At 42.1% G+C, this 25,197-nt stretch overlaps 1 protein-coding gene and 1 long non-coding RNA gene across 4 annotated transcripts in view; one reads left to right on the forward strand and one right to left on the reverse strand.

The window, feature by feature from the left end:
* The window catches only part of Mtus1 (microtubule associated scaffold protein 1), a 147,202-nt gene that overhangs the window by 60,828 nt on the left and 61,177 nt on the right, over positions 1-25,197 (reverse strand). For 2 of the 3 annotated variants that reach the window (XM_059245023.1, XM_059245022.1), the window contains exon 4: positions 761-892. In XM_059245023.1, the coding sequence (XP_059101006.1) occupies positions 761-892 (132 nt within the window). Of the gene's footprint in view, positions 1-760; positions 893-15,688; positions 15,899-25,197 lie in introns of those variants that run through there. The other variant, XM_059245024.1, reaches the window with a different exon arrangement.
* Positions 15,645-25,197, forward strand: part of LOC131894722 (uncharacterized) — a 29,005-nt gene continuing 19,452 nt past the window's right edge. Inside the window, exon 1 of the long non-coding RNA XR_009374987.1 lies at positions 15,645-15,867. This is a non-coding gene — a long non-coding RNA (uncharacterized LOC131894722). The remainder of the gene's footprint in view (positions 15,868-25,197) is intronic.

Genomic DNA, 25,197 nt, shown 5'->3' on the forward strand with positions numbered 1-25,197 from the left:
GCTTTGCCATGCTCTCTCTCTCTCTCTCTCACAGCTGTGACGAGGCTGCACGGAAACACTGCAGGTTAAGTCCACACTACACACTGCACGCTCTCTCTGTAGCCACAGCGATTGCAAAGTGAATGAAACAGAAGGATCAGACACAAAGAGCCGAGAGAAAAGAGGAGCAAGACCACGGTCTTGACAAGGGAAGCAGGCAACAGACGTGAAATAGGCCGTGCTCCTTGTTCCTAGCTCTCATCTAGGGGCTCGCACTAGAATAACCGAATGTTAGTTTTATTTGTTAGAACGGAGATGTCGGGGAAGTTATCTGCTGATTTCTGGGATTTGCTTTATTTCTTGTTTTAGGGCAATGGGTGTATTGCTGGAATGCGTGTCTGTGTGCAGTACCCGTGCAGACTGGGAGATGGAGTGAGCACAGCATCGGATCCCCTGGAACTGGAGATGCAGATGGCTGTCAGCCACTATACTGGTGCTGGGAACTGAACCTGATTCCTCTGCAAGACCAGTCAGTGCTTTTAAACACCAAGCCATCTCTCTAGTCCCTACCTGTTGATTTTTATTATTGGATTTTACCTATAGAATTTGCAGACCCTTGGAACAAGAGCATCTCATTGTTAAAATTTTCTTACTCCATGGGCGTTTAAACATATAAACAATTGTTACATGTACCATAAACCTACTTGTCAAAATTTAACTTCCTAAAAGCCACAGAATTTAAAATTCTTTAATTTTCTTTTCATCACAATGAAGACAATACCTTTTGGAGGAGTTTTGAGCAAGTGTGCATGAGCTCTGGGTACCAAAGGCTTCAGATATAAGGATCCTGATCCATTCTGAAATACTTGTTTTGGAGGTTTCTCTTCATACTTGATGACAGCAGCATTACCAGCTATAACAAAACAGAAAAGTGGATCTTATTTTATACGTATTTATTCCAAAGAGACTACAACATATGACAATAATTACTGAATGTCAAGAAAGAGATAATTTCTGGCCTAAAGTATGCAAAATAATGCTGTCCTCAAAGACCTACATTTTGTTTCCTCCAATAGTCCAAGTTTGGGCACGCTTCCAGCTTGGCTTTTATCTCTGAAGGTGGAAGATAAATGGCCATCTAGGCTGTGTAACAAACATACCCAATGCATATACAGGAAAGCATCCCTCTCCATGAAGACAATACAGACTGTAAGTGGCTGATGTTAATTAAGTAAAAGAAAAAAAATCGATAGCACACAAAATCCTCAATGGCTTCAAGGATAAGATCTGGTCTCCACAGAAGCTGCATTGAGAAGTCAGACTGCCAGCATCCACCCTGTTACAAAGTTCCAGCCTTAAAGTGGAAAAAAAAATATAAAGGGACTCTCACCTACATAGAGAAAATCAACTGTATGAAAACACAAAATCTCTCCTCCACTTACTGTCTTGACCCTATTTTCTGAGAAATTGTTAACACGTAATTCTAGGCATCCAGTTTTATTCTACCACTCAATACATCAATCGTATTTTTTTTCTAGTATAGAATGCTCCACATGAAAGTGTGTCACCCTAGTGCAACAGCAGTGTTGGCATCTCTGTGTCCTTTCAGTTTTAGCATATGCACTGGGAAGCAGGAATGTAAATGGTTTTACTACTGGCTTGGACCCCTTTCTTCATCCTCTAGCAAAGGGCAATGAGACATTTCTCTTGCTCGCAAACAGTATGAAGAAGACAAGAAGTTTTTTCACTAGGCTACACGACCTCAACCCCCACCAACAATGCTCACACAGTATCCGTACATGGAACCATCTGTTAACTCGCCATATGCCCAGATAACATCCCTAATATTAGATCAGCACAAACCCACCCTCCCGCTGGCAAGCTTCTGCCTAGCTTCTGTCCTGCTTTCCAATTCTCACCTTGCCCAGAGAACCTATGGAGTGGGGCTTTCCAAACTTGACAGGATGCTAATGGACAAGGCGGTCTACCACTCGACATAACACTCTAAAGGACACACAGTGGGGCGACAGTACCAACATTTCATGAGAAGTGGGCATTAGGTTTCAGTAGGTGCATAACTGACTTGAAGTCAATCCAAGAAGTCCCTTTTTGTTGTAACTACTGGATTTTAGACTTGCTCATCTTGGAGCAACTTTTGTTCCGTTCAGCAGCAAGTAAGTCACTTGTTCCAACTTTGAAAAACGAAGTTTGGTTCAATTTATGAACAGGATATAAGATTTTCCGCAGCTCTGGATGCATGCTTCACTTTTCTGAGCTTTAGACGCAAAGATCTGCTGCTTACAAAGAACTTACTGAAAGGATATCTCACGGAAGTGAAGGACGTGTTTCTTACGAGGTCCAAGACCCCTGGCTACTGGTCTCACAGAAGAGTAAACACTGTTCTGGAAATAAAACTACCTTGGTGCTACTCTTGAAGGCTCACCAAGACCACAGATCTAGCACCAGATTCAGTCAGCTTTGGAACACAACAGAGTCAAAATCCATGTCTCAAGGATAAAATATACTGGTCTCAGATACAAATATACATATCAACATTCTTATACATACTTGCATATTTATATGAAATATATGTGTGTGGCAAATATTCACACTCTATGATTATCTATTGTGTGAGCATCGACTTTACCAGATGGAATAAGCCAAACATATCTGTACGGCCTAACACTTCAGTATTCTCTCCATTTTCCTGTTGACTGGCACATTGCTTTTCAGTAAATTCCCACTTGGAAAGCTGATTGCGACTCTGAGCAGGAGGCCCTGCAAGTGTTTCTCCCACCTCCTACTCAGTTCCTCACATGCTGGCTGGCACAGCATCCTTCCCGTTTCTAATTGTTTCCTCATCCAGAGATGTCCTATTTCAATGTCCTCCTTAGCCATAACTGTCCGATTACACTACAATGACAGATTTTTCTAGAACCCTTAGTTTCGTTTCCCCAGCCCAGGGTGTGTTGCAAGTGGACTAAGAAGTGGATGTAGACAACAGAGCAGGGACAGTTTCAGAAGAAGCTCAGCAGAAGCATCAGTTTTCCTGCTAGCAAAGAGCTTCTCATTGATCCCGGTGTTGACTTGCAAACTAGTGTTTCTTACTACATTCTGGCACCTAAGCTGAAATGAGTTTTTGTTTGATGGAATGACATGGATCTGCATAGAGACAACACTCTGTTCATTTCTGGAATTCTTTGTGAATCAGCTTAACGCTCTTTACTGTGCCAGATTGTCTGCCTACCTCGCTTAAAACCAAATAACTCAAGTCTAAGCTTCTAAAGCTCAAAAGCAGAAATCACTCAACTTTGTAACTTACAAGAGTGACTCCTACACACCATAGAAAGATACTAAAATAGAACAAATAGAATTAGTCATCTGCACATTTCCTCATGAAGCAGCCCATTCAGAAGGGCGTGCATACTAACATGTCTTGTGACATGGAGTCAGCACTACACACTGCCCACCTCTACTCTTTGCCTGTGTCAGACATCACTAGTCAAACACACACCTTTTCCTCTGAACCTGGAGGAAGCCTGAAAAAAAGATCAACCCTGTAGGTTCTTATCTACTTCTTAGTGTTGACAAATATGACCATACTCACTAACCATTCTTGCCACAATAAAAACAAAACTGAGGATCAGGAAGATTCATCCTTCTGCACACTTAGTCAGTTGGGCAAATCAAAGTGCATTCCTTCCAAACAGATGAGGCATCCTCATACTGTGGTGAAGAAAATGAGTCAGAGGCACGGTGCTGGAAGGAAGCTGAGGACGGTCCAGTTCTTCCTTCCCATTCATCAGATTCAAAAATTGATGCTAAAAGATGCTAAAACTATGCAACTCACTGTGCGTTCACAGAAACTAGAACAAGTCCCAGGTGAGTGCCCTTTCCTACAGATCACTTCCCGTCCACGAGGCTGGCCCACTTATTTATTTAGTCCTTCTGATCTATTGCCGAGAGAGAGTGCACATAGCATTAGTTTGCATCTCTGTCCTGTCCCACACCATCTGTCACTCAAATATAAACACACACTTGTGGCCAAAGGGAAAGAGGAAGGAAATCTCTGGGCCTCACAAGCCTGCTAAGGTGGCGAAACTACTTTCGTAAGACCCACTTCCAAATTGCACAATGAGCTGTCTCATTTGGTATAGAGAACTACCATGCAATCTTTACACTCATATATCAGAAGGCAGTTACTATTTTTTACTTTAATTTTCTTCTATGCACTCATTAAAAAAAAAACCTGCTAAACTCCCAGATACAAAAATTTGCCTTATACATCTTCATTCATCCCACTTATAACTTGGTACCATTGTTGCTAAGGATCCCCAAGTACCGATGACCAGATGCCCATTTCCCAACATCACTATGCTTATCTGTGAAGTTCTTAACTGATGCCACCAACAACGCAAACACCACAAAGAGAAAACAGGCAAAGGAAGCGAGCACCACCCTTCAGAAGGTTCCACTGTGGACGCTGGCCAGAGTCATGATCTCCAGCAAAAGATTAATTTCCTGATGTGAGCCCCCATACCAGCAGCAAGACAATTTTGGCTCAAAATGATTTTTTTTCATATTTTAAGGTAGTTTTTTTTAAGCACATACACATTTAATACTTTTATGTGAATCATATTAATTGTAATTGAAGACAACCAAAAATCTAGCGCTTTCATTTAAATTCTAAGGAAGTATTTTTCTACATTTGCACAACTGCCAGTCACATACACAAAGCCTACAGAAATTAAATCAGATAGTCTTTGTTAATAGGATAAAAATCATAAAGGACACTTATAACCTGAATTATAATTTAAGTCCCCAAACACAGAAAACACACAATAAAATTAGTTCCCCACAGATCTTTTCCCATCTTAAACATCCATAAATACAACCAAGAAAGACTACAGTCAACATAAATTACAAGAAGCAAAGCTAACACCCCAGAGGTCCTACCATCAATTTATTTAATAAAAATTTAAGCATGCTTACAAAGCAAAGAATCAAACGAGAAACCGCCGACCTACTTCTTTTCCTAGTCAGCGTGGCTAACAAAGGAATTATACAAAGGCTGTAGGATCCCACGACCAGCAATGCCAATAAGGTAGCATCATAGTGCCTTTCTGAGCCAGCCGGGGGTGTGAGTGTAGAATTAATAAAGACCTTTGAAGAAATATCAGTTTCTGTACAACTGCGGAATCCTCCGGGTATAGTCATTTAAAAGGATCGAAGCCAGCTCAGGCAGGGGAAACTGCAGCCATGTTCACGCTCACATCCCTCATGCTTGCTCTCGCTGAATTGGGATGGGGAGGGGGAGAGCCGTAAGCTGCCAGGCAGAGGAGAACAGATAAAACCGGCTAGCAAATCAGACCAAGAAAGACTCAGGGATAGGAATGCTTAATCTGTGAGCGGGACACAGGGCCACTAGACAGGCTCTGTGGGGGCACGGTAAACCCTTTTGTTAAGGGACAAAAAGGAAGGACAAAAGCGATTCACAACCTCTTTGGGAAGGTCAGACATGCCACTCCTGGACGACAGTGACCAAATCAACATGGCTGTTCAGTAGAAATTGCCAGGTATGATATTATGGAAATGTGTCTGCTCCAAGCGTCACAAATTCCACCATTATGGCTTTGGGGGCTTGTTGGTGATTCTGCCTGGGTAGCTTTTTTTTTTTTTTTTTTTTAAATTTCCACTATAGGACAAAGAAGTCTAGACGGGAGACTACCGTACAATAATACATATGCAAGTCATCTTTCCAAATTCACAGAGAATTATCTGTTACATGCAAACCCTCTGGGTTTTTCCCCGCCACTTTAAATTTCAAACAATAGGCAGATAATGATACTGTTTAAGCAATATATTCTAGTCATTGTCAAGGGCCACTGTGCAGCTCCTTACATGCCTATGAGACCAGCTGCTGCATGAAGTGACCTGTTTGAAATGTGTCCTCTGTCATTAACTCAATGCCTATTGTCCATAGGCCATCCTGTCACGTACTCGCTGTGTGACTTTGGACCTATAATACAATCTCTGAGCCTCCATCATGCCCCGCCAAAAGGCCAAGGTAACAACCGAAGGTATTGGGGTCAGGGGAGTGAAACAGAGGACAACGAACAGTAGCCCTGTGCTGCTGTTTGGCACCCAAAGGGGTCAACCACTTTGGCCCCATTTCCTCAGACCAAAAAAAAAAGAGACATGGATTTGTCGTTCAAGCAAAGAGCTCACATATCCCACAAACATATCATCCGTATCTTTCTCATCCGCTTCTTATTAATAGTGACAATTCTCTATACCCTCACCCCTCCCTGTACCTACTGTGACCCTGGGCACAGCAGGCCCTCCAAAATTGTCTTAGCTAATTCATGAATTATTTTGTGAGGAAATTTAAGGAGAAACGGGAAAAAAAACACAAGGAGAAAAAACAAAAAGCACTTTTCTGAGTACATCTTTTGCATAAAAAGAGAACCAGGTTAGATTGTGTTCCGACTTGACATGCAGAAACCAGAATTTACAGAAACTGTCACAGTATTCTCCTGAGTTTAAATAATTTACGATTAAGCTTAAAGGTACATAATCTATACCTCCCTTGGAACTGGCATCTAAAGTAAAAGATTACAAAGCACTTCTACAAGACAGTCTTTCAGGAAACAAAGCAGCAGTGATGTTTTTTCCGCTTTCCAGTTGGCTCACAAGAGCCCCGGCTACTATTCTGTTACAAACAGCCCCACACAATCACACCAACTCAAATAACATACTTCAAGCTCCTTTATACAACAGGTGCTGTGACCAAGTAACCAGTTCAGGGTCTCCTAGACGGTCATCCAAAGAAATCTGTTCCTAAGAACTTGTATTCCTGCCAGACTTTCTGAGCAATTGCAAAGAAGCAAAAATGTGCAAAATTCCCACTAAGATACAGAAACAAAATGAATTATTTGTAGACCCTTAGCTTTGCCTGGGACTACTGTCTCAACAACCCACCAAGTGTGACATTACTCTTGACTTACAGCTATGGCTGCGGACGCTCAGATTGTTGTGGGTGCTGGCCACTGACCGGGTGCTTCCTGCCCTGCACATCAAAGATGCTCTGGGTATAGGAAGCAGTCTAGACGAATTCACCCAAGAAGCTTGTACGGCTTTCAAGTATGAAGGTTTTCCTTGAGATTTAAAATAACAAAACGGTTTTCTACTGCTATCCATGTGGAAGCTGGTGCTTGGAACTTGTACACTCAAACTTCTAGGCAGACTACTCAGTCAGAATGCAAAATGAGTGCTCGCCACCACAATGCTTCAGACGAGAGATGAAAGCTTCCCACATACTTATTTGTTTTGAATAATTCAGGAGCAGAAGACGGAGCAATTAGGATACGAGAAATGTGGCTGAAACCCTCTGACCTGAAGTAATTAACTCACACATCTTCTTCTCTCAAGCGAAGACAGAGCAGAGGAATCGTTTAAGAAGAAGAAAACTTTTGGTAAAATTGTGATCGAAGCAGAAACAAACTGACATGATATCCCTCATTTTAACATTAAAATAAGCAAGTTGCTCCACACACACATGAGGTAGCCATATTTTTAAAAAGGAATAAAAGCACTCAAAACAAACAAAAAGGTAGTTGGAGAAATTAGCCATTAAATAAAAATGCTTAAAGCTGAACAGCAGGTGGCGCTGTGCTTCTCTCTAGTTTATTTGCCAAACTTGATGTGAGAAGTGTTTTCCACTCAAGTTCCTAACAGAGTACTTCTGGAAAAATACTTCCAGCTACCCATGGTATGTATATGCTTCTTATCCTCTGAGGTCTTGGGAATACTATGGGATGGTCACACTGCCTGAACATGCACTTCCCTACTCTTTGGTCAGGACTGTTCAAACACATTCTCGCTCTCTTGGAAAGTGCATTTTATGTACTTTATTCTCTAGGCAAGGACTTACATGAGAACAGACTTCAAATTCTCAAGCTCTGCCCCACCCTCCTTCTGAATCCTAACCCCACTCACACCGAATTCCTTATTGGGTTTCAACTTGGACACTCTCTGGCTCTTTCATGCTAATCTCTATTTCCCTTTCATCATGCAGTCTTCCAAACCCTGGAATCATGTTTTCTCCATATGTCCTATCTCCAAAGTCTCGCCATACACTATCCATGCTGGCAGCATTACAGACCTAAAGAGCATCAAGGGTTGGAAAGACCTTCAATGAAAACAATAGTGTCATATTTATCAATGACATAGAAAGTGGTGATACCAGAATCGTATATTCCCCGGCAACAGAGCACTTGCCTAGCGTGTGTGAAGTCCTGGGTTCAATGCCCAGTGCCTTTAAAATGTCATTAAATCTGAGCTGCCTTGTTGAGTGGGAATCATGGTTTCTCCACAAGTGTCCAGGCCCCGCTGTTACAGCATATACTCATGCCTCATACTTGCTTCATGAGCATACTCTAGACTAGTCTAAGGTCCCTGAGAACAGAAGCCTTCCTAATTCAACTCTGTCCCTTGAACTTTACGAAGCAAGGAGAATAGATTAGAGTGAGCTGCAACAGATGTTCACTGAATCAATTTTCTTTCTATGCCAGGTATAAATGTCTAACTTTGTTAATACATTCTCTCACCATCTACACTGAGACACTGAGTCACCTTTTTTACCAGGCAATTTGATTCTTAAGTCTAATAATTAAATAAAATTTCATATTAGCACAGCACATGTTACACATTCAAACACCCATTTGGCTATTTATTTTTTTATGCCAATAGTTTTCACGTGCTTTCAGAGGAATGGGAAAAAAAAAAAAAGATCATTAGAATACAAATTTACCAAATTGCTGCCCTGTCCAAAAAACACCCTGACAGAGTCATCTCCAGAATGAATGCTCAGAGTTGGGCAAACAGATCAAATTTTCTGGGGCACAGCTACAGTGTAGTCAACACCTAGCGAGCTCCGAAGATACAAGGATTCCTTGGAAAGGCATCTTTCCCAGGACTGCCTCTGAAAGCATCACTGATTTGAGACCTTTCCCAGCTTGCCGCAGAAGACCTACACCAACTTCACTCTAATCCGCAGCCTGCCCACAAGCACACTCCGCCTGTTCTCAGGCACCAATCCCCTGACCTGCCTTAGGTCACTTTAGGAAGGTTCTAATGAAACCATCGATACGTCCATCCAGTTGCCTCTTACCGGCTTCACCAAAAGTTTAATTTAATTTAGAAAGGCTGTCTTGCTATGTTGCCCAGCTTCCTGGGCTCAAGTAATCCTCCTGCTTCAGCCTCCAGGGCACTTGGACAACAGACATGTGCCTCTACACCTGGCTTCCAAGAATGTGTGTGTTCACGTGAGCAAGAGGTATGTGTACACAAGTATGCATGCACATGGAGGCTAAAGGCCAACATGGATGTCATTCCTCAGGACTATTCATCATGATTTTTGAGACAAGGTCTCTCACTGACCTAGAGTTTGTCTGTGAGGCTAGGCTGGTTGGTTAGTGAGCCCCAGGGGGTATTGCCCGTCTCTGCTTCCCCAGTCTGGCTTCTTTATGTAGACGCTAAGGATTAAACATAGGTTTTCTCGTGCTTGCATGGCAAATACTTTACTATCTCTCCAGCCTCCCCAAGTCACACTTTTAATGATGGGGCTAATCCTAGCAATGTATTATTGTTATGTTGTCACTTTAGAAAAGCAACTTAGATAAGTGAACAGCTTGCTTGGGCCACGTGTCTAACCGGTGCAGTGAGTCTCATGCCCAACCATCATCCCTCTGCTGTACCCCAGGAAAGCAGGTCACAGGTAGTGAGTCTGATGCCCAACCATCATCCCTCTGCTGTACCACAGCTCCCAGTTAAAGGAAAAAGAAGAAAGAACCAGCATCAGAGGTAGAGAAGTTCGAATCTGAGCCTGAGCTACTAGGAGAAAGCACCCACACAGAAACAGTGGGTGCCTAGCAGGCATTGTTTCACCAACACTCCTAGTGTCTCGACGTGGTGCTAAGGGAAGGAAGCCTAGGGTGGTTATATACCTAAATCTCATATAAAGAAACATATTCCTCATGGGCACTACAGAAAGGTACTTGGTGACACTAAATGGGAGATGTACCTTCTAAGGACCAAACTTTTTAAATTTTACATCAAAATCCTTTTATTCTAATTAGCTCACAAAAATAGCACACAGCTGGTTTAAGGTAACCATTCAAACAAACACTTGCCCAGTCCCGAACTCTATACATCCCAGTGAACTTCTATACAGTCAGAACAACCATTCTCAATCAATGGCGCTCCACTTAGGGCTTAAGACTTTCACCATCAATTACACTTTTATAGACATATCCATCATGAAAAATGAAGCTGGAAAAAATAGCTTTATGTTCACTGATGACTCATGACCTTTTGCCTGTGTTGTGTTTTTTCATCACCTAATAGGCCTCCCTTGGTCTCCCTGCTAAATATTATGCTATATACACACACCTAAGCTGTTTACATATATACATGTAAACATACATATATACACTATAGACTAGGATTTGCATATGAGGAAGAACATGTCATTCTTTTCTTTCTGAGTTTGGGTGACCTCAATATATCTTGCAACTTCATCCATTTTCCTGGAATTTTCATGATTTCACTTTTCTTTACAGCTGAATAATATTCTATTTTGTATATGTACCACATTTTCATCATCCATGTATCTGTTGATAAACATATAAGGGTTGGTTCATTTTCTTTCATGTCATGAATACACCAGCAATAAAACATGGATATCAAGTATCTCTGTGATAGGGTATGGACTTCTCCAAGTGTATGCCCAGGAGTGGAATAGCTGGGTCACAGGGTAGTTCTGTTTTTTGGGGGGGAGTTTACAGACTGATTCCAAAGAATGATTGATTTGCATTCCCACCGGAAATGAGTAAGGGCTTCTCTTCTCTTCCATATCTGTCTTCCTCAACATGCTTGTCAGATTTTGTGATGAAAGCCATTCTTACTGGGTTGTATCTTAAAGTAACTTTAATTTACATTTCTCTGATGACTAGGAATATTAAAAATCACAGTTATTAGTCTTCTGTGTGTGTTCTATTGAGACATGTCCATTCCACTAGATTATTTTATTGACTGGCAATTTTATTTCCTTGGTGTTTAATTCTTGCTGTTTTGGGATGTAAGCTGCCTGTCTAGAGTAAAGCTGGTAAAGACGTTCTCCCGTTTTATGAGCTGTTTGTCCAGATGTGGCTTCTTTTCTCCATGCACAAACTTTCTAATTTCAAGAAATCCCATTTGCCGATACTTGGGGCTAGTTCCTCCTTACCAAGTTCTGTTCAGGAATGTGTTGCCTACCCTATGTCTTCAGGACTATTTGCTGTTTCCCTCTTACAGCTTCAGGTTTTAAATGAAGGTCTTTGATCTACTTTGAGTTGTTTTTGGTGCAGGCTGAAAGATAGGAATCAATGTCATTCTTTTGTAGGTAGCTATCCTAGGTACGTCGGCACGATTTGCTGAAATGGCTTCTTTCCACAGCATGGTTTTTTGCCTCCTTTATCAACAATTAGGTTCCACCATCTTGGTTTATTTACAGACCCTTATTCAATTCCCTTGCTCTAAGTGTATGTTTCTAAGCCAGGCTGTCTTCTGTCACTATCTCTATAGTGCAATTTGAGGTTGGGTAGTACGATACCTCCAGCAAGTCATGTTCCTTACTCCTTTGAATTGCTTTGGCTATTAGTGGTCTTTTTAGTTCTATATGAATCAGAACTGTTTAATTCTTAACCTGTTTTCACATTTGCCATTGGAATTTTGGTGGGTATTATAATAAACATGTAGATTAATTTTTGTAATATGGCCATTTTCACAATATTAACTCTTCCAGTTCAGGAGTGTGAAAGAAGATGAAAATCATATATAAAGTTTTAACTCTATAGTGAAGTGACTGTAGAAAAATATACTGCAGTCTTGTGGGTCTATCTCAGGGTAGTTAGCAAGATGGAATATATTGGAAAAGAGAAAGCCAAGTGTAAGAAAGTTTTCCTTCTTTCATTATAATGTTTAAACACTGAAGTCAATGGGGCCACACGCAAACATATGACGCCCAATACAAAATAGATTCAGAAACCAAGAAAGGTTAAACTGGATGGACAAGGTAGATTCTAGTAACTATTTTACTCCAGTCCATCTGCAAACAGCTGGTCGTTAATTCTTTTTATTTCACTAAAGAAACAAACTAAGTCAATGCCTTCATTCATAGCTTTTATATGGTTATTATGAAGACAGCCACTTTACCACTGGAAAATTCATGATTTCATAATGGATACATTTCCTAGGGCAGGAAATGAAAGCCAAAGACTGAACTCCTGAATGGTCCTCCTTTGTCCTGCTACTTCTATTAAATATTTTATTCGGCAAGAGAAAGCCCTAAGGCTTTCACAGGGGCATTGTCAGTCTCCCAGCACTGATCCAGCCTACTCTAAGGAAATGCCTGGGAGAGGTAGGTGAGGCCACATTGAAAGAGAAATACCTTCAAAAGAATGATAGCAATTTCCAAAGATGCAAACATCTACCAGCCAAGGTAATTTCCCATCACTGAACTACCAACCAGACATGAACAAACAGATTTAACGTATCGTAGAGAGAGAGAGAGAATATCAACCACAACTACGTTACCTACAGTAGGTAACACAGACCTTTTTTAAAAGATCTGGGCAATGGATTCACATGGGAGCTTACATTACACAGTATTTACTTGCTTAGCTGGGAAGGTAACTGCATGTAATCACAAAGCACAAGTGTGTGCACGAGAAACATCTGACACCTTACTCCAGAAACCAAACATTTGCAAAGGAAAGTGTAAACTAGAAAAGTCACCATGCTTCATGACATAACACGTAGTGCCAGGCAGTGCCCATTCTTAGTGGGAACACAGATGACATGGGTAAAGAAAAAGACAGTCAGGTTGGAGAGGCAGGTATTTTACAGTCGGGAAAGAGACAACACTACACTTCAAACCTGAATTTTGGTAATGAACATAGTGGGAAGATTAGGAGAGAAGCATGGAAGGTTCCCAGTGTTTTGAATCAGAATTTCATCACGTGGTGAGGGGCAGAACTGTCCAAAGTGGAGAGTAGAAATATAGGGCACCAATTAGGAGGCTGGCACACCAGCCAGAGCAAAAGGTATGGGAATTTTCACTACAGCAGGAAAAGATGATTGTGGTCACTTGGTAACATATAAACATTAATAAAGCAGGCAATTGGCAGGGACACTCAGGAAGATAAAGGGCTAAATTAATGCAGAGTTCAAACACAAAAGATAACCTCTTTAATAGCTATGGTTATAATTTCAGCTCTTTACATGCAACTACATAAAAAGACCTTGATAGTAATTATCTACAGTAACTAGGAATCAGAAAAAGTAAACCCAAAGCAGTAAGAAATACTAAGTTATAGTAGAAATAAATTATATATTCTCAAAACAGTGGCTAGCATATTCACTTGTAATTAACTCTAATGGGCCAAATGCTTTCACTAATAAGGTAATCTAATAAATTAACTTCACTGGATAGTACTGTAATGCTAAATACTCTCCAAATAAGATCAACGGGCTGCTTATAAAATATACACTAAACAACAGCTTTTGTGTATGTCAGGAAAAACAATTTTTAAAATGGTCTTTTAGCAACAAAAAAGATACACACATAGACAAACATACACATATACCCTGTCCCTCACAGAAAATTTTGATAGTGAATCTGTGTTAACTTTTCCCTGAATTAACCTTATAGTTTAGTGCTATGTTAAACTTAACCCATATGATCTATTTTAGAGGTGACATTGAGAAAATTCTTTAAAACTTTTTAATAAATTAAGATCCAGATAACTTAAAAGTTCTAGAAGAGAAACAATGAAAAGGCACAGCTCAACTATAAAACATCCAAGCAATTAAATTTAAAAATGGGCAAAGGACTTAGACAGGGATATCTCCAAAGATGATGCACAAATGGTCAACAGGGACATGTCAAGCCAAAAGCTGCTCATCATCCCTTGCCATTGGGGAAATTCAAATCCAAACAATGAGCTACCCCCTCACATCCACCAAGATGACCAGTGCAAAACAAGCAAACACTGGTGATCAGGCGGAGTTATTAGAACCTTGAGCATTACCATTGTGAATGCAAACTAGTGTAGTCACTGTGTAAAATAGCAAGAGAGTTCCTCAAACAATTAAATCTATTTACCGTATCATTCAGCAACCCTATGTCTAGATGTACACCCAAGAGGTGAAAGCAGGGGATTTAAGAGATGTAAACACCCACATTAGCAGCAGCAATAGTCACAGTAACCCAAACGTGGAAGCCAAAGTGTTCACAGGCAGAAAGAGCATTGTATAGACAGACACAAGAGGCATTATTATTCAGCCTTAGAAAAGAAGGAAGTGTTGACTCTGCCACAACATGAATTAAACTGAAGACACGATGCTAAGTCACATTAGGTCAATCACAAAGGAAAACGATTGCATGATTGGTCTTCTATGAGCTTCAACAGAGCATGGAAATTCAGAGAGACAGAATCAGGATGATTGCCAAGGGCTGGGAGAAAAGGAGACTTAGGAATTAAGGTTTAAATTTTTAATAGATTAATTAGGGTAGATAAATGAGAAATGGAAATGATGCTCTACAACAATGCGAATGTGCTTAATGCTACCAAACCTGTGCAGGTAACAATGGTGAAAATGGCAAATCCTATCTATGTAAAGCATCTTAATTATGATTCTTAAAGGTTACAAACAAAGCTTTCTGTTTTAACTGTCGTCACACAGCTGTATAGACAGATTAGTAAACTTGCATGCAACTCTTAGAACAAAAATTCAGGACAGGATAAGGGAGGGAATTTATATCCAAAAACTACTTATTTGTATTGAGATAGTTATATAAATTAAAAATTGGTCAGTACTATGGTGTAAGATAAGAAGACTCAATCTAGAGGCTGACAGCTTAGTTCAAGTCCAGCTCCACCATACAGTGGCTGGGGACAAGTTATTAAGCCTCTCTGGGATTCTACTGCCTCTGTGTAAAAGGGGTGATTACAACTAAGCATGGTAATTAATTCCAGCACTGGGGAGATGGAGGCAGGCAGATCTCTAAATTCAAAGCTAGCCTGGTCTACAGAGACAAGTTCCAGGACACCCAGGGCTACACAGGGAAATCTTATGGGGGGCAGGGAAAGAAAGTAACTACAGTTGCATTACCTCATAGGTCCTCTTGAGAAACAAATGCCTTAGAACTGTAGCTGGCAAAGAGAGCTATACAAATATTAGCTCCTTTCTCTGACTGGTCACCAATATACATTGTATAAGAAAAGCAAAATATTTTAAATGAAACTACAAAAATGATAACTGAATATATGCCATTTCCTGTGTAAGGTGAAGGTCTCGTTCTATGTAGAAATAGAAAACTTTTGACAACGTAAAAAACTTTTTAAAAAAAATCACTGTGTATAAAGTTAACAATAAGGTAATATAATGGGACAAATGGCAGCACCAACTCAGTCCAACCATTTGCTCCAAATACAAATAAGCAAAAGCCCTAATGGGCAAGTAAAGTCAACAAACACAACCTTGTCAGGGTGTACCCCCATCTCAAATACCTTTCCTGGCTCCCCAACTGCCATTTTTACTCTCTATCCTCAGTGCTCCCACAGAGAAAAAAATGTAAAGCTGAACGCTTGCTCGCTTTCCTGACCTCTTGTGATATAAGGAGTGATCCTCATCTCTGGTTGGGGCCACGGAGGTCTGAGAAGAGCGCTGGCAAGAAGTATGCTTCCTCCCCAACAAACACAGACAGGCATGTGAAAAGCAAGCTGCTAACCTGGGACACCGCCCTTGGCTTCCAGCCTTTGAGAACAGTAGCAAGAGTGTGCGGTAGGTGGAACTTTTGGCGACCATGTTTTAACTGATTTTTGTCACTAATGTGCTGAGCAGCAGGGGTGGAAGGACAGGCAAGCAAGAGGTGACATTTTTTTCATCACCAAACATGGAAATGGCCTTCCTCCAGGCTTCCTGTTAAATAGCTGCACAACCCTGTGTTTTTAGCCTATTGTTACCCGCTTCAAACTGCTCTTACCTGCCCCGTGACCTTCTCAGTCGTGTTTGATGGGGGTAACTGATTCTTCTGTTGCCAGTCTTGACTGACATCCCTCCTCCATCCCTAGCTGTCCCTTCTTGACCCTCTTCATGATGTCCCCTCTTCCCTCTACTCCTTTCAGCTTCAAAGCACCAGACAGGCGCCCTTGACCTAGTCACTTCCCACACTCTGTATCCTCATCCCATTTGGTGCCTTCACACACGCTATCTACAGGTTGCTGAATCCCAAATTTGTAACCCTAAACCAAAGCCTTTTAGACTACACATTAGAGTTGCCACTCCATACCTGTTTTATCTCTCCTATTTGCCTGAACTTAGTATCTCTATAACCGAGTTCCTGATCTCCATTCTGTCATCTTCCTCATCCCTTCCACCTCAGTGGAAAGACACCATCTCTCCGTTCCTCATCCCTCATTCAACTCCATCAGCTTTCCTTCTAATATCCATGCACTGGCACACCTCCAGAAGCTGCCGCCATCCTGGTCCTCAAAAACATCTGCTGCTGCAATTACAGCAATACCACCTCCTCCCCGGTTCCTACACTCGCTTGCGTTCAGTCTGTTCTCAACACAGTGAGATTATAAAGGTTTGAGTCACTAAGACTCAACCCCAAGTCCTTAGGACTTTTAAGACCACACATAACTTAGCTCTGCGTTCCCCAAACTTCTCATTTTCTTTGTCCCCACTTGTGCCTTCAATTCCTGGAACACAGTCCTCAAGTGCCTCCTGCTGTTCACCCCAGTTTCATCTGCTAATCAGAGGCTTGGTTGGCTCTTTCAGTCCTTAACTCGTAGCCCCCTCCTACTATATTAAAATATCATTCACACATGAACCCCCCTCAACACGCAGGCACAAGCGTGCACATGAGCTTCATATCCCCCCTCCTCTCTTTTAGCACTTTTTCTATCTTCTCAGATTATCAGTACCAAACACACTCTATCCTTTAATCACAGACAGCCCATTTTGCACAACATGACAGAAACTTCCAGGGCCTGTTTTGATCCTGTATTCACTGTCATTCTCCAGCACATGGTACGTGAATCTACCTGCAGTCAATAAATATTTGAGTACCAAGTTACACAACAATTAAAATACCATTTCACACCTTCCTAAACCTGAATCTCAGGAAAGAGCTTCAGAAATAACAAAACGCTGGCAAGGGCCTTGGAAAACATTCTTCAGCTGTCAGAGATAGTGCAGAGACTTGCGTAGTGTCTCTGAATGACAACTCAATAAAATCTACCCAAAGCATTAAAAACGTCCACACCCTTTGAGTGCACCTTGAGGAATGAATGTATCAAGAAATGTCTGATCAGCTTATATATGCCTGTGCAAAGTTCTTCCATGTAGGGCCGTTTATTATAGCCTGGTGGGGGAGATCTGCAAACCTCCCTCAATGGTCATAAACAGCTAAAGAAGAAAACACAGCCATTATGACTTAAACAAACCCTCAAGAACACAGTGCAGCAGTGTTGGAAGGAAGGGCCTCTTAAGGAAATGAGGCTGTGACAGTTCTGGACTCAAGAATGGCATAATGCTGTTTGCCAAGTACTTGGTTCCTGGGAGAACAGGTTTGTTATACAGGCGAGGTTGATCCTCTCTTACATGTTTATTCTCTCATACCCCCTTGCCCTGTGTGCATGAGATGATACTAGCACCATATTCCCAGACTTCCCATCCTTTAGACTGCATACCAAATTCATTTCTATTGTTTGCAAATTACACATCCTGAGGTGTTGTTACAGTACCATCCTACAAATAGAGAAACAACACAGGCGGAAAAATGTAGTCATTGAAAACTGTGTTGCTAACAAAATTTAAAAATCTTAAAGGGGGCTGCAGAGATGGCTCAGAGGTTAAGAATGCTGGCTACTTGCTCTTCCAGAGGTCCTGAGTTCAATTCCCAGCAACCACAAGGTGGCTCACAACCATCTATAATGGGATCCAAGGCCCTCTTCTGGCATGCAGGTGTATATGCAGATATAGTACTCAAATACATAAATTTAAAAAAGGAACCTTAAACAGTAGACATATCATGTACCTTGTGGACAAAAAGTGCCATCAACTAATCTGATCTGACTGCTGATTGTTCAGAATGGGACTTCTATGAGTAGATATTGGCCCTGTCAGTTTGTCTCTTTATGCGTAGGAGGAATAGAGCCATATATTCTGACACCAGAGGTTATTAGTGGTATAAGATGAAAGGAGGGTTTCTTTTCCCCTCCTGGCTTTTCAATTAAAATGCCACCCACTTTTAAAATAACCTATGATGGAAAGAGAAGAAACTGAATAAAATTCAAAGCACTGGGGAAGTCAAGGTATACTGGTTGGCTTTGCTTTAAAGCTGTCCCCATGTCCTTTATTACAGATCTGGTCCGGGGTGTCCTCACTTCTCCAGTGGACTGCTAGAACACCAGGCCACTGTGTCCTCTCTGACCATCCACCTTCCTCTGTTTCTAGCCTCTCTATCCTGACCTTTATCCTGGTCCTCAACCTTTAAATTATCCTCTGTCTAGTTTTCCATCCATGTGTATCCTTTTTATTTCTGGGTTTTGTTTGGTTGGTTTGTTTTTTGAGACAGGGTCTGTGTAGCTCAAACTTAGGGCAGTCTGCCTGCCTGCACCTACCAAGGGCTGCAATTACAGGTAAAAATCACACCTACCCTACTGGGGGTCTTAAACATAAGAAAACATCCATGTCAATTAAGACTGACCTTTAACCTAAGTAAGGATGCAAGGCAGTGACTCGATTCCCATAGCTGTTAGAAGTGCTGCTGTTTATCCTTTTTACTGTTAGAACAACATATAAAATGAGAACCCGTCACCTCCCTTATTTGGCTGTCAAGAATCATGATCTGTCCAACCCACCAGTCCCTGGGTTTGGATTATGCCATATAAACCTGCCACCCTCTGACTACCTGTTAACTCAATTACCATCCAGAACACACAGGGCTTCAGCTATGCTCTATGCTTATATACTGTGAAATGTGACTTCAGGATTTAGCCACAATAATGCTCCTCTCCTGGAAGGGTAGAAGAAACTACTCTTAGTGTAACCATCACTGCTTGCTTAGATTCCAGGGTTAACTGACATGACGAAGCCGCAGCAGCACAGGTGAGTCACAACACAGACAATCCCAGTCCCAAGAGGGGTAATTTGACAGAGCAACAAGAACATCCTCAAAGCAAGGTTCTCATGATGACCTGAATTGCACAGAAGCGTGGTGTTGCCGTCAGTACCTGTCTCTGTGAGTACTTTCACAAAGTATCGGCTGTTTAAGAATGGGGATGAAACAAAAATAACTTCCTTAGTCACAAGCCTGGGAACCTGAGAGAACGTAAAAAAACAACAATTGGAGGAGAGTCCATCCTTCCCCAGCTTTCCAGAAACAGATGGAGCCTTCCTATGTCCACCAAGAAAGTTGTTTAGCATCTGGCACTTAGACTGAAAATCCAGAAAGGAATGGAGGACGAGCCTGGGGTGCGGCTCAACAGGAAAACCATTCAGTGAGCATACACAAGGTCCCGGGGATGAGCCCAGCACCAAAACTACCACCAAAGACAGCGTCCAGGCTCATTAGAAGCCAAGTTCATGGGCAGAACTCCTTTGAGCAAGAAGCTTACTGAGACTTCAACACTCATCACTGTCTTAGTTTATTTCCTTTCCTAGGGTTACAAAAAAAAAAAAAAAGAGTCAATTAAAATCCCTGGAAACTCTTAGGATGAGTCATCTCTGCCCACAAAGGCGAGCTGGAAAACGGATCAATGCTATTCCTCACTTTCACTCTATTAACCTCTATTTATTCACTCTCACTGATCTCACATCTACAGACTTCATTCCTTTTATTTCAAAGACAAACCCGTCTGTATGCGTTCCCACCTCCATCCTCTCATTGCCTGCTATTGTAATTATTATCTCCTTGCTCTCATCCTCCTGGGCTCTTTTTTCACAGGTCCCAGTAACCTCTACACATTTGTATCATCTCCAGTAAGAAACATGCAACCTTCTTTGGAAGCGGTTTGTAGGCATTGACCTCCTGAAAACTTTTTTTTGTTCTCTTTTCCCAATTTTTGACTCATGACCTCTCCCCGTATATATCCAACCATCTAACAAAGAAAGCTGTAGACATACCCTGGAGACCATTCTCCACCAAGCAAACAGATCAGGAAGTCCACAATATTTTAAACACACACTCTATTTTCTATTCCCTGAACCATGCAGGAGCCTTGGGATTTGCACCTAGATGACTGGAGCTCATCTGACTGCAGCTCCCTTGAAACAGAGGCTCAACTCTCAGTGATCTGAACACATGCTCTACCTCCAGAACGTGGCCACACCATTCCCCATATATTCCACAGCCTTCCAGAAGACTTGATGATGCTGTCAACCTTGTCTCCTGATCCCTTAGGCATACACAATGATTAGCTCAAGTGACCCATTCTTCTCCAGTCTTCCTTTGGGTTGAGCTGGTTTCCTCCCTGTACTATAGAGACTCGGTGCTTTGTCTAAGCCCCTGATCAAATCCAGCTAAAGGACACTTTAAATGCCTGTTATATAACAGGTATGTTGTGCTGAGCACTGGAAATATAAAAATAACTCATCCTTGGACTCTGGCCTATGGTTGTCAGTTTGGCAGGAGACAGGCATGTAAGAAAATCACCACACAGGATAGCACAGTCTCGGCAGCCAGGACATTCAGCTGAGAATGCTCTGCTTGGACACCCCTCTCCAGTCCCCACCCCCAATGCTTAAAGGATACTGACAATCTCATTTGTAGTCTCAGAATCTAGTGGACTGCCCAATACATAGCAGGTGCTCCTTAATGGCTAAGCAACTGCATAGTGATATTTCGTGAGTCACTCTATAAAGCAATCTTCTCTGGAATTACTACTGAGAGCTGTGGAGAATGTCAAGAAAGACTAAACTCACTGATGATGTTGGGAGGGAAAAAAGACATGTGCCTACAAGCCCTACCTGCTCCAGCTTCATCTTCTCCCGTCCATTCTCCAGACTCCATCATTAATGGTGGTCAACACAGTTCTCCAGGACCCACACCCAAGCTTCTCGGGTTCTCTGCAATGTTCTGCCTGTTCACTCTGCCTAGGAACTCCATCACCCTGACAGTCACGTGCTTTCCACCTCCATCTCCAATGGTTTTCTCAAGTCCTCCCACTGAGGTCTTTCTTGACCCTCTAATGTACAGTCTAGCTCTGCACTGCTTTTTCTCCTAAGCACTGATCACCCACCACTTTATGTACTGAACATTTCATTCACTTTGTTTATTTTCTAATTTCCCTTATTTGAGGATAAGAACCACCAGGGCTGGAGTTGCCTGTCTCTTGTGTGTGTATATGGAGGAGGGGGAGGGGGAAGTAGAGGGGGAGGAGGTGGAGGTGGAGGTGGAGGTGGTGGTGGTCTTGGGACTGGGTCTTACACAATAGCCCTGGCTGGCCTAGAATTAATAATCCTCCTGCCACTAACCTCTGAGCAACAGAATTATAGGTGTGTTCCACTACACCTGGCTTTGGGGGTCTGTTTTCTTTTGCACTTCTTTATCCCTAACACTGAGCACAGAGGCCAGCACAGACAAGCACTCACTGGGTTGTCATCCCGTTTCTATAGCTTTTAATGCACTCGTGTCCATTAATGAACATGTGTAAGGAGCAAAGCCTAACCACCAACTCTTGTAGGTGAGCAGCGTGGCCCATTCCCAGTCTCTGCTCATTATCAGCTGTATAATTCTGGTGGTGACTCAAGCGTGTAAACCCTCAGATGCCCCTGTGGAGACTAGAGATGATCAATCACTGTACCTACCCCTCATGAGCTGTAAGCATGAACACAAGAATGCTTAGGATAGTGCCTGCCACATCATAACACTCCCAAAGCCCATCCGCTCCGATTACTATTGCAATAGAAGTCCCAGGACACACTCCTAATGTGTGTGTTGTAGTCACAAATATAAGACTATCTGTTAGGAGTGATAATTTATAATTTTTAATAATGAGAAAAATTGTACTTTTACTACCTGTCTCAAACTCAGAAAATACTATAAAATTTTTAAAGATCGTAAAGTGCTGAATACATGAGAAAATGTGTTTATAAACGCAGAAGCTGTACAGGTGAATGAGAAAGAAGAAAAATCCACAGTAACAGACACATCATTACAAGTTCTGAATGTATCTCGAAAGCGATATACTAACCCACAATAAGCTAAACAAAATGAAAGTTGACTCTCCCCTAATGCTACTTCTCGCTCTCTAGAGTACAACTAAAAAGCTGTCTGTTGCATGCAGCCCTGATTCACTTCAAGGCCTCACTCCCCCCTTCACAGCCCTTTGGGCGGCTTTTGGGTTGGGACAGGAGGGTGGACCAGGCTTTCCTAGCTCAGATAAAGGTGTCAGGGTAGAGAGAGTGTCCCATCCTGCTTCTGTCAGACCAGATGCTTCAGGCTGGACTCTGAGAAGACAGTTTACACCACCCGGAGAAGCACACCCTTAGTGGCCCACATCAGATCCCTGTAGACATCGTCAGAATGGAGCACAGCATAGTGAGCTTCCTGGCTGGGCACTTCCTCCATGCCATCAGTTTTCAATACTCTTGTCAAAGAATCCACATTGCAGAAAGTTGAGAAGACCTCTTTAAGTCCAGGGTCTAAAAAGGCCACAGTCTTTTTAAACCATTTAGCTGGGGACAATCAACTTTTAATTTGTTAAAACCAGAGTCCAATGGTGCTCCTTTAGAGTGACCAGACCAAGAGCTCAAACTCGGGGGGGCCCCTCTGTCTGGTTTGAGTCCCACCTCTGCCCTCCCCAGCTGCAAAACCTCAGTGTGTCATTTAACTCAGCAGTATCAGGGTCCTGGTTTACAAGTTGGAAATAAGCCTCAGGAAAAAAAAAAAAAATCACTGTAAGGGTTAAGTAAACTCAGGTGAAATGATTAACTTAGAGGCCTAGAAACTGGCATACATTTAATTGAGTGAGCTAATCAGCAGCAGCAGCGTTATAATACTTGTTACAAAAATTTCCATCATTATCTAATCATACTTAATGGAGTTCATTAACAAAAGAAAACAAAACAGAGCTGGAGATCTAGTCCAGCAGTTGAGCACTTGCCTAGCCGGCATTCCTAGTTCGATCCTAGTACCATCACCACCACCACCAACACCAGACGACGACAAAAGCCACATTCAGAAGAGAGAGTACTTGGGTTGACTTATATCATTTTACACTCTGGCATCATACATAAATTTCCACATTTGACAAGTAAAATGGAAGCACCCCAATAGTTTAACTGTATTCTTTCTCATACTCAAGTCTAGAGCTTTAAAAAAAAAAAAATGCTATTTTGACTCTGGGTCTAATTTTCTGCTCAGTTTTCTGAAAGGATTCATTGAAAACCCCACATTGGCTGGAAGACTGCCGCCACTCACCTTCCCAACAGTAAGTGTGGGAGATGACAGCGGCATCCACTGGGTCTCAGTTTGCAAATACACAAACACTCCATTGTACTGCAAAGGCCAAAGGCTCTCTCAGTCATCTAAAGGCACACTGTTCGTGCTCCTGGAGTCTCTGCTCTACCTTTAGCTCAGCTGTGTTACATTTCCTACCCTCCACAACAAACACCTCTCAATTTATTATGGTGACTCTCCAAATGAGTCCCAGTTACTAATTTTTAAACATAACACAGCACAACTGAGTTAGTCTTCTGTCTTACCTCAGCCTGCCAGAACAAACACCTCAGACTGGCTGACCCAAGCAACAGGAATTTATTTTCTCTTATTTCTAGCTGCTGAGGTGTCCCCAAGACCAATGTCTCAGCTAAATTGCTCCTAGCAAGAATCTTTTCCCAGATTCAAGATGGCCCCTTTCTCTAGTACCTCACAAGGCTGGGCTACAGCTCGGGTATTTCTTCCTCTTCCTCTGAAGTTGGTTTGGAAGATTAGGGTCTCGTCTTTATGACTTAGCTTAAATGTGTGATTCCTCACAGGCCTTAGTTCCAGAGTTAGGGTTTCCACATTTAAATTTGGGGTGACACAAACATTCAGCCCACAGAAGTCTTCTAACCATACAAAAATAAAACTTAAACTCAAACCCATAGTGGTTATAGTTACACTCCATTTTCTTCTACTCATATATAGAAAACTGCCAAGTAACTTGGCATGGTGGCACACGCCAGTACCCTAAGTACTCAAGGCAGAGGCAGGAGAATTGCCGCAACTTCAGGGACAACCTGGGATACACAGCAAGTTCCAGATCAGCCAGGGAAACAGAGTAAAACCTATATCTCAAATATATATTATATATATATGTAATATCTACAATTTAGTTTTTTTAACTGACTGAAAATTTAAATACATAGTAAGTTACCAAACTCACCTTGGTTCAATTCCCAGCACCCACATAAAATAAAATAAATCTTTAGACTAACAGGTCCACATTTCTCTTGAGACACAATACATATAACACATGGGAAAGGAACTTTTAAAAGGGCTGATCACCTCCATAAAGAATTCCATCTGTTTAAACAGATCCCGGGTGGGGACCTGACTTCTAAAAGGCATGTCTGCATAAGTATCCAAGCATCACACACACTGCTCCCATAATCACGCCAGTAGCAGCCATTTCTCAGAAAACTAGACAAGTTCCACATCATCTTTAGAAAAATAAGACTGCAAAAACTCTTGGAGCCTAAGATTCTGAAACCCTTACACTTGACAAGTGTCCATGCCAAGGGAAGGGAAATGCTTGCCAGGCCTGGCAGCTCAGTGGTGCCAGAATGAAACCAGAACACAGGGCCCCTACCTAACTACAGGCCAGGGTGCCAGTGAGCACAGCTCTACGCAGCATCAAGTCCCAAGTGCTCCAAACATCAAAGCAGGAAGGGAGCGCTCCAGCCCCTGGCAAGGACCAAGAGCCCCACCAGGCAGCAGCAAGGAGGACCTTGGACCTCCTCCCTGGAGACCCCCAGTGGTGACAATATAGAAAACAGGGACCAGTGCACCCCCACACTCTAGCTTCGCTTCTCTTCCTCCTAAATGATGAACACTTGACGAGTACACATTTCTCTGTTCATTCAGATTCCCCTGGAGATGGAAATGAGTGGCCAATT

The sequence above is a fragment of the Peromyscus eremicus genome, chromosome 17 (genome assembly GCF_949786415.1).
Source record: "Peromyscus eremicus chromosome 17, PerEre_H2_v1, whole genome shotgun sequence".
Classification (NCBI taxonomy): domain Eukaryota; kingdom Metazoa; phylum Chordata; class Mammalia; order Rodentia; family Cricetidae; genus Peromyscus; species Peromyscus eremicus.